Here is a 10627-nt window from a genome sequence, read left to right on the forward strand (position 1 = left end):
TGCACTTTTAATTTAAATCCATCAAGACATATTATATAAATAAATTCTTGAAAATTATCTAATTGAATATTTTTATTTATTTAAAATATGTTTTTTAATAAGACTTTAGATTTTTTCTAATAACAGCAATCGTTGTTTTTCATTTAACCTTTCCATTAATTTTCTTGTTAGTATTTTTTATAATTTTATTCTATTTTTCATGTGAACGAAACTTCCAAAAAACAAAGTTATTAATCATAGTCGACTACATAACTCATTTATCAAGACTCTTATTGCCCTAAAACATCATCGTCTCGTAGCTTTAAGAACAAATTAAAACAAGAACATAATAATAAAAAAAAATTGAATTGCAAGATAACCTCACTTTGGGTGCCTATAAGCGTATTCCAAAAATTATACTTCAGAAGGCAGACATTTACCATAGAAGATGGAACATAAGAACACGAAAGCAGTTTATCGATAATTTCTCAGTAGCAATTTATTAAAAAAACAAGAGGCAAGCCGCAGTTCTGAAAGGTCCTCAAAACCAACTTCAGGAAGCATGGGAAATAACACAGGTTTAGAACTCGATCATTAATAAAATGTCATCCATGGCAGTACAGGTTGAATTATCTAAAATTGGAAATCAATCGCACATCAGGAAACTGAAGCAGTCATTTCCAATAGAGGTGGAACACGCGAACACCTAAAGCAATTCCTCTTTAATTTGATCTTCTATTACACTTTTCACTAACAATCCATTAAGAAACAAGGGAGATTTTAGCTTAGATGGGCAAAAAATAGTACCCAAAGTGTAAGAAACAAATAGTATGTATGCTACTCCTCAACAAAGTGTAAGAAACAAAAACCATGCCGCTTTCTGATTTTCTATATAATGCCATTTTACAATTTTGAACAGTTCAGGACGTGAAAGAAATTAATTTCTACAGCCTAGCCAAGAACTTCCTTGATCTTTGTCTTCTGGTCTTCAGAGTGATGCGGGGAAAAGAACCTCAAACGTGATGTAAAGATCACCGTTCTTTGTGCTAAAATGCAGTGGCATTCCCTCCCCCTTGAACCTTCTTACTTCCTTGGGTTTAGTGATTCCCTGAACACAATTTACATGTCATTGCTGTTTCTTAACCTTCTGATCTACGTAGTCTAGTAACAGACACAGAACTATAAAGAACATGCGAAACTTACCTTCGAGCTAATGTCCACCAAATGTTCATCAAGATGTTTAATGGTCTTCTTGAAACCAACAAGCGCTTGAACCTGATGAAAAATAAAGGTTCATAAAATCAACTCAGCGGTGGAAGCGGAACTCATCTCATAGAGCATTTAAAGGAAAAGGAGGGGGTGTGTGAAGGATACGTCAATCATCACAAAATTTACCAGTGTTATGGTGACAGTAGCATGCAAGTCATTGCCTTCTCTTCTGAAGACATCATGGGGTGCTGTCCGAATTCGGAACTGCAGAGGCATGTAAAATTATTTTTTGTTTCAAGAATAAAAACAACATAAGCAGCAGCAGCAGTAACGAAATCACATCACAACTGTGTTTAAACTAACCTTCAAATCTCCAGGCTCTCCATCAATTATAGGCTCACCGTCTTCATAAAAAACCACCTCCTGTAACATGCACAGTAACATTATGCTAAAAAGACATGACAATGGCATAAATAAGGATTCCCATACAACCATAACTAATGATAAATACCATCCCTGATGTAAATATTCTTGGCAAAAATCATATCCAAATATCTGACACGAGATTAATAATTAGGAAGAATTATGACAAGAAACATAATTGCAGATCTAATGATTAGAGTTATAGTTTGCCACCCAAATTGTGAGAGAATAATTTTCCATAGATTTTGAAATTGCATAACATATGACTGAAAAATCTGCAGATTGCATACATGTGAAATGCGTAATCAGATGGCAAGTAGGATAATGGCGTATGGTACCCACAATTCCATGCTTGATAATGTTCCAAATAACAGTTGAGGGTTCTAATTGATTATCATCATCCCCAAATAGGCAAGTCAATTAAGGAATTCTTAAGAAATTGCCAATGTGAGGCACACAAACAAGAAGCCTTCTTTAAAATGCAACGGAAACAGAATATGGAAAGCCAAAACAAAAGACCGATTAAGGTCATGCATGCTGCTCGTAGCTAGACATTAATTTACTATCACTGTATATACATAACTTCCATAAAAGATAGGCAGTAAGCATTTAAAAGGAAAGAGAAGTTGATGACAGCTTTCATAATGATACAGCAAAGGAAACAAAAATTTCTATCTGAAAGCAATATTTAAGTATCTTAAACATAATGGTGCAGGGGGCTTACTTGTCCATCTTGCATCCCTTTCTCAATATCAACTGTAAGAAAATATCCCTCCCTTTCATACTTGACATTTTGGCATTGCTCACAGACCTGAAAGAAAAATAATAGGAAATTTAATGAATAGAGAGAGAGAAACCTTACAGTACTGGAGTTGGGTGAAACTAAACATTCAAACCAACAAGGGGTCAATATACTCAATATATTACTTATAAATAATTTAGAACAAGATCCATCGGAACTTGTACAACAGGACTGTTGAGTCATATCTTACCTGCTCTGTCATCTGTTGAAACATTCCTGGACCAATTTGCTTGTGGTAAACTTCATTTCTGCAGTTACAGCGTCTTTTGCCAGGGGCTGGCTTTATAACATTTTTTTCCCTCCAAACCTGATGGGTACAAAGAAGTCAAGCTCAGAAACAAACCAAATGAAAATCTTACATCAATCAATTTCTACTTCTCTCAGGCAAAATAGAAAATAAAAACAGATATGACCCTAAATTTTGTTGACGACAGCTGCATGTCACACACACATGCACAAATTTGTCCCCTTAGCTCAAGTTTTCCGTGCTAGCTTCCAAGAAGAACACAAGACACTAACATAATGATACAACTGCCACAACTTTAAAGTTATGTTTGCTTCATACTCACTATGTTTACACAAAAACATTCCCATATTGCATATTCATTAAGAGAAGTGCTAGCATCAGTGGCAACTGTCACAATTGGACCGCGCATGCAAAATAGACTACTTGCATCTGCATGAGAGACCAATCATAGGCGTATTGCATGCATGGTCCAGATGCATCAATTGATGCTAATGCAAACAATTCTCGCATGCTAAAAAGGCTAGGTTTGGCAACATGAAATGTAATGTAAGAATGACTTTCGTGCTTTCTTTTACCACTACATTTCATTACATTTACCAAACATATCATGAAATCCTAAGTTTGGTAACACATACTGCAATGATCTACTTTGACTGCATTCTATTACATAGCATATTGACAATTTTCTGAAAATGAGTAGAGAATGAAATGTATCTCAAAGACTGCTGCTTGAGCTTGTAACTCAATAGTAAACAACTCGACTCGACTAAGCCTTATCCCACCAAACAACATTCCATCTACATGCAAGTTCCCATTAGAAAGGCTAAAAGCAAATGTTTATCTATTGCATCACGTAGGGTTTACAGGACCTCCAAAAAATGTGTTTGTATTACACCAATTGAATTCAAATTCTACAACAAGAATGTTCAATTACAGATTTAAGCGTCCCTCACCTTCAGTGACCCACCCATGTACAGGTCTTCCAGTGTTGCATCCAATTCTACAATTACATCATCACCCTTCACGATTTTCTCTTCCTCTTCCATCTGACCTCCACCAAAAAATCTAGAAGAACCATTTGGTCAGAAATATGAGATTTTGACATTAGAATTTAAAAGGAAAAAAATTGATGGTTATGCACAGACAAATGCACAACACAAAACCATATTACTAAATTAGCAGAAATGTCGTTATCTACTAAAGCTCAAGTGAAATGGAATTTTTATGTACGCATAACAGACCCACTAATTTCAAAGAAAAACATTCAGCACTAACACTCTCCACTTGTGCATGAGCACGATGGTAACCTTAGTTTTCAGACAGCGATAGCTGACCAGCACAACTAAACAGCAGTTTATGCAGGCATGATCAAAGATAAGTAACAAGAATTTTAGCTATCACAAAGCCATTTCCCACTCCGAACACAAACACGAAAAGTCAAGCGCCAGCTATCCCAAGCAACCAGGATAAGAATAATGAATGGATGCCGGCAAGACAGAGTACAGCAAAAGGAACATTAAATATAAAGATAGCAAAGATCCTAACCTCACAACAAAACTAAAATGCAACAAAATGTTTGCAAGATCTTGTAACCCTTTGTTGATTAAAGTAGAGCGAAATGCATGAGCATCATGCCATTTTAAAACAAACATTGAAGAAGTGAGCAAGCAGATATTGGAAAAGAAGAATTGAACATACTGGCTAAAAATGTCTTGAAAATTCATTCCTCCTCCTCCACCTCTGCCTCCACTAGCCATATGCTGCTTAAGTCCCTCTTCACCATGCCTATCGTATATATTCCTCTTCTCACTATCCGATAACACCTCATACGCTGAACAGTTAATTTACCCAGCCAACACATCAATCAGATTATCGATAAGCATAAAAAAAAAATAGTAAGTAAATTTAGAAGAAGAAGAAGAAGAAATATACCATTGTTAATCTCAGCAAATCGCAAATTAGCCTCTTCATTTCCCTGATTCTTATCAGGATGATACTTCAAAGCTAGCTTTCTATACGCTCTTTTGATCTGTACGTCCGACGCACCTTTCGGCACTTGCAACACTTCGTAATAGCTCTTCCTGCACCCACTATTATTAATCAGCAAATCCAACGCTCTAATAATAAGCCGTAAGCGTGAAAGAGCGAGAGATTAAGAGATGCGCACCCTGCAATGGCTACGAGAGCGTAGTGTGATAGAGCCACCACGCATAATAAGAATAAGAGCTTGTTGGCCATTGTTCAGAAGAGAAGATTACAAGATGGCAGCAGGAGGGGAGAGAATTGGTTGATCTCTCCAAAACTTAACTAAAAGCCACTAGGGTTTGTTGACGATTGATTTCTGACAAAGCTGAGCAATGTTGAATGACTTGTCGTCTCTGAGCACACACGCCCTCTCTCTCTCTCTCTCTCTCGAATCGTCACAAAGAATACAAGATCTCTTGCTATGCTATAATATTTGTGTTCCAGGGAGAGACTGCATGGCGTGGTGGAAGTTAAGCCAAAACGCTAAAAAACATGACGCTTTGGCGACGTGTTCTCTCTTCAAACTAACCAATGAGAGGAGGCTCTAGGTTGCTCAAACCAATGAAGTACTGACACGTGAGGCTCTGCCTCGTTTTGGTTTCTTTGGTCATCGTGCTGCCTAGCCAGCTACACACGGCACCCACCTGGATAGAGCTGACTAAAGGTCAAGGTATACTTGTAAACGACGTCGCTACTTTTAACAAGAAAGGAGTCATGGAAATGGGCACAGGTCCATTAAGAATTGGGCCTTTTAGGCCTTAGCCTTTATCTGTGATGAATGAAATGAGAAAAGGATTGAGAGATATGGGTAAGGCCTAAGAACATCCCGGACCCTTCCATTTGAGGCCATCTTTGCAAATCTGATTTTCAACGATCACCGATTCATGGCGGCGGCGAACTGCCAATTTATATTCGTAATTGCATGCATCCGGTGAACCCAATTCTTTTTTTCATTTTTTTTTAATATTTGAGAGTTAACGCCATTCTTTCTTTAAGGAGGATTATTAACGAGAAATTATTAAATGAATTAAAGTTTTCTAATGAATAAACATATAAAAATGTTGATTTAAATAGACCTTTCTATTACTAAAACTTCCGAAGGAAATTTTCAAGATGCCCTTGATTCGGTTCTATACCATACAAATTTTAGACTAGATATACACTCTAATTTTCATTTTATTTTTTCTCTTTCTAACACACACACATATATATACATGTATTGACTTGAGCATTAAAATAATTTTATTCTTTAGAAAACTTATTTTTTTCAAATAACTTGAATGGTTATCAGTCAAGCTTTTCACCCCAATCATGAAAAACCTAATTTATGTATATTTTTTATATATATAATTTCATCACTTAACATGCTTTTATATTCAATAATCACATAAGCCAAGTGCTTTCTTGTGTTGCCATTGTTGTAGCTCGGTATTCTGCTTTAGTCATTAATAAGGACATAGTTGGTTGTCTTTTTTGCCCCAAGAGATTGCTCCTCATCCAAGCATGAAGACATACCTGATAGTTGAGTGTCGAGTATCATGATCACTTGTATAGTTAGCATCACAAAAACCAACTAGTTTGCAGTCTTCATCCTTCTTATACAGAATGTCATCATCGAGTGTGCGCTTCACATATCTTAAAATTCGTCGAACTGCTTATAAATGAAGTTTCTTTGGATTTTGCATGTATCGACTTATCACACCAATTGCATGAGAAACATCTGGTCTACTTAAAGTTAAGTAAATCAAACTGTCCACTAATTGTGGATACATTATTGCATCTTCCAAATCCTTCCCTTCAAGAGCACAAACTTTTGCATTTGCTTCCATTAGTGTCGAGATTGGTTTGCAATTAACCATTCCAAACTTCTTCAATAAATCTCTAGAGTATCTTTTATGATAAAGAACTAGCCCTTTATGAGTATAATCAATCTCTAGACCAAGAAAATGCTTAAGTTGCCCGAGCTTTTTCATTTGAAAGCGAACTGACAAATTTTGCTTTATTAGGATAATTTGTTCTTCACAATCTCCTATTATATGATTAAGTCATCAACATATACTAGCACAATAGCTAGCTTTGTGTTAAACTGATTTGACAAACACGCTACAATCTGCGGATGTAATTGAATAGCCATTATAAGTTAGAAATTCAACAATTCTACCATACCAGGCTTTGGTGTTTTGTTTTTAATTCATAGAGTGTCTTTTCGTAACTTACAAACATATTCAGGATGATCTTGACTCTGAAATCTCATCGGTTGGTTCTTGTAGATTTCTCGATCCAACTCTCCATGTAAAAACACATTCTTCACATTCATTTGCCATAAATTTTAATCTTTGTTAGCTGCAATTGCAAGTAAGACTCTGACAAATGAAATCTTTGCAACTAGACTAAACATTTCATCATAGTCCAGTCCATATTGTTGAGAGAAACCTTGAGTGACCAGATATGCTTTGTATATTTCAATTAATCCATTTGTGCGACGTTTTAGTTTGTAAACCCATTTGCAAGAAATAGGCTTCACATCTCTTGGTTTTGGTACATGCTCCCAGGTCTGATTTCATTCTAAGGCAGCAAATTCCTCTTCCATGGCTTTATTCCACTCCAAACTGAGTTGTGCTTCTTCAAATGTCTCAAGTTCTGTTATGTCTTCTTCTTCTATTATAGCAGTATTGGCATATTTAGGATTTGGCCTTTTAATTCTTGTTGATCGTCTTGGTTCCTCTGTTCTGCTAGGCTCTTAATTAGTACTTAAATGTGCATTTTTATTAAGGTTTTATATCATCATTTTACACTTGAAGTATTAATAACTCCTTAACTAAAACATGTTTTATAATAACATGTCTAATAATATAAGATACCTTTAATTTATGGTAAATGTTCATCTTAAATGCAGGCCTATCACATAAATGAAAGGATTGATTGATGAGTTTAAGTACTGAAATTGAAAGGACAAAAAGAGGGTTAAACTTAGAAAAGAGATGTCGGTGCAGTTCAAAGTGGAACACTGTTTGGTAATTAGGTCATATCTGGAGCTGTAGATCTTAGATTTAAGTCTTCTTTATATTGATGGAAAGGTAAGACATAGGCCTATAACTTTCATGTAGAGTCCAAGATTTAAAAAGGCCGTTTTCAAGTCCAAATTATAGCAACAACAGAGAAGTCCGAATTTGTCCTGCAACCCAGACATTATTCAGTGTTCAGTCCATATCTCAAGTTCTAGAAGTTCAAATGACGTCAATTTTTTTTTCTTGACAAGATAAGACAATTTCCTAGAGCTTTCATGGTATAGTTAGTTCCAATTCTGATGGTAGCAATAACGTTTTGTTCTGACAAGAATATAAAGATTTTCACCAAGTCAAGAGTTAGCCATTCACTCAATAATTAGTCATCAAATCAATAGTTTCAAATTTTAGCCTATAAAAGGAGGCATTTGTCATGCATTTGGGGGCTTGGTTGTTCAGATCAACAACTTGCTCTTGCTCTCTCTCTTTATATTTTTTGTAATTCTTAAGTTTTGCTTTCATTAATATCTTGTTTATGCTTTTCATTTCCTTTTCTTTATTTACTTAGTTAACTTGTATCTTATTTATGTTCTTATTTTATTTATTTATATTTCTCTCTTTCATTATATTTAGCTAAGTTTATTATGTCAAGGTGAAAAGGTTACACTAATGGTGTAAGAATAAGTATAGTGTAAACTCAACATGGACTTTAATATTTGATACTAACATGTTTTATATTTGTTATCTTGTTCACTCTTAATACTTTGCTTGTTAAATGGTTAATCTAGATTTGTGTAACATAACACTTGGTACAACAAATGCTTGGCACTTTCATAACTCAACCGTATGGTATAACCTATACATATGCTATGAAATGAACTTGATTTGTTGTTAACATAAGTTATAATCATGAATACCTGGCAATATTTACAAGTATTAGCATTATTCGAATAAAATAACTAATGTAATCATGTTAACAATTTATAATCCAATTGGAACCTTCTTTGTGTGTGGTTTCCAGTTGAGTAATAAGAGTTTATACTATACTTGTTTGAAATATTATTAGTAGATCCTCTAACCTTGACATTTGTTTTTTATCATTATTTAATTCTCAAATTGATCTTCCATCTCAAAATTCTCATCAACTCCTTCTTCTCCTTCTTATTATTATTTATTATTATTATTATTATTATTATTATTATCACCATTAATATTAGTATTATTATTATTACTACTATTAATATTAATATTAATATTAATATTAATATTACTACTACTCCTACTACTACTAATATTGTTATCATTGTTATTATTATTGTTGTTGTTGTATTATTGTTATTTATCATTTATACAATTAACCTTCTTGTAATTCGACCCTAGTCTTGTCAGGTTATTTATTAGTTCGACACTCCTGCACTTGGGAGAAGATATCAATCTTTTGGTCGTGTCAACTCTCTTTCTTTATTTGGTTGTTCATTCACACATGTTCATCAAGGATGTTGTGCTATGCCATCATCTGAAACTTCTCCTTCACCTAAATCCAGTTGAAGCTAGACAGACTACAAAGAATCTGAATCTGGTAACGTCTTTTTTTTTTTTTTTTTTTTTTCTGAGGATCACCATGAGGATGCTTCGTTAAACACCATATTTCGTGATGTGTAGCACTTCCTAGTTAAAGGATCACAACATATCCACCCTTTTTTTTTTACTGTCATATCCCATAAAAATACACCTCACAACTTTCTTATCAATCTTGTTACGTAAATGATCAGGAGCAAACACAAAGCATACACATCCAAAAACATGAAAATAACTAACTGGAGGTTTCATGTTCCATATTTTTTTCAAAAGGTGAAAGGAAACATAACCGTTGTTGAGGAAACCTGTTGATCATATAAGAGGCAATTTTCATTGTTTCTGCCTAAAAACATCCTGGAACATTCTTTGTATAAAGCATACTACGACAAAGTTTTGTGTGGTGTCTATTTTTTTTCTTTCCGCAATGCCATTCTGTTATAGAGTGTTGGCATATGTGAATTGACGATGTATTCGATATTCTAGTAGAAAATTAGAGAACTTGTCTGAAGTGTACTCTCCCCCGTTATCCGTGTGTAAAGAATGGATTTTCTCACCAATCTTTGCTTCTACTGCACTTTTAAACTCTTGGAATTTTAAAAAATCATTAATAAAAGTCATCATGTATCTCATCTCACTGATAAAAGCTTGCTTCACAAGTCTAAAAACATCGGAGTTGACTAATTCTAGTGGTTTCTTAGCTTTAAACTTGGACTCTTCATACAACAACTGATGAGCTTTTCCATATTGGTATCCTACACACACTGTGTATGTTCTAACTTCAAGTTGAGGAAATCCCTTCAACATCGACTTCTTCATCATTACAACTAGCTTAGAATAGTTAACATACCTCAAACACATATGCCATAAGTATGTTGTCTCGTTCTTTTTTATCTTGTCTATGCATGCAGTTTCTGCAGACATTACATAGACTGACTTTAATCTCTGCCCTTTTATCAGTGGTTCTTTTGCAATCTCAAGTTTGTGATATACTCTCACATCTTATGGACTGAACAAAACAAAATGCCTTGAAGATTTATGTTATAGAAAGAAGGTTTTTCTTCATACCTGGAACATGATAGACTTTCTGAAGGGATACCTTATTATCACTGTAATGGTTAGAGACCATTGTATTACTAATGTGAGATATTAGTAATTTTGAGTTGTTGGTTGTTACCACCACATGTTTTTCCTTGTATTCTATTAAATTTTACAGCTTATCTTTATCTCCAGTCATATGATTAGAGCAACCGTAGTCAACTATACAATCTTTCTCATAGTTGATTTGATCAGATATTGTTGTTGTAAAGGCTAGCTCTTTTTTTTCTTCTTTTTCTGTAACAAATAATGTCTCAGCATCCC

General features: G+C 34.5%; 1 protein-coding gene across 1 annotated transcript; it reads right to left on the reverse strand.

The window, feature by feature from the left end:
* Positions 1-686: 686 nt before the first annotated feature.
* On the reverse strand, positions 687-5202 carry LOC118046853 (dnaJ protein ERDJ3B-like). The gene is given in 11 exon segments (XM_035055921.2): positions 687-970; positions 972-1087; positions 1183-1254; positions 1375-1452; positions 1552-1611; positions 2336-2422; positions 2604-2720; positions 3614-3725; positions 4359-4491; positions 4593-4741; positions 4828-5202. Coding segments are annotated over 11 exon segments (1035 nt in total). The 5' UTR covers positions 4899-5202; the 3' UTR covers positions 687-930.
* Between the last annotated feature and the right edge of the window lie 5425 nt (positions 5203-10627).

Source organism: Populus alba, chromosome 2, assembly GCF_005239225.2.
Source record: "Populus alba chromosome 2, ASM523922v2, whole genome shotgun sequence".
Taxonomy (NCBI): domain Eukaryota; kingdom Viridiplantae; phylum Streptophyta; class Magnoliopsida; order Malpighiales; family Salicaceae; genus Populus; species Populus alba.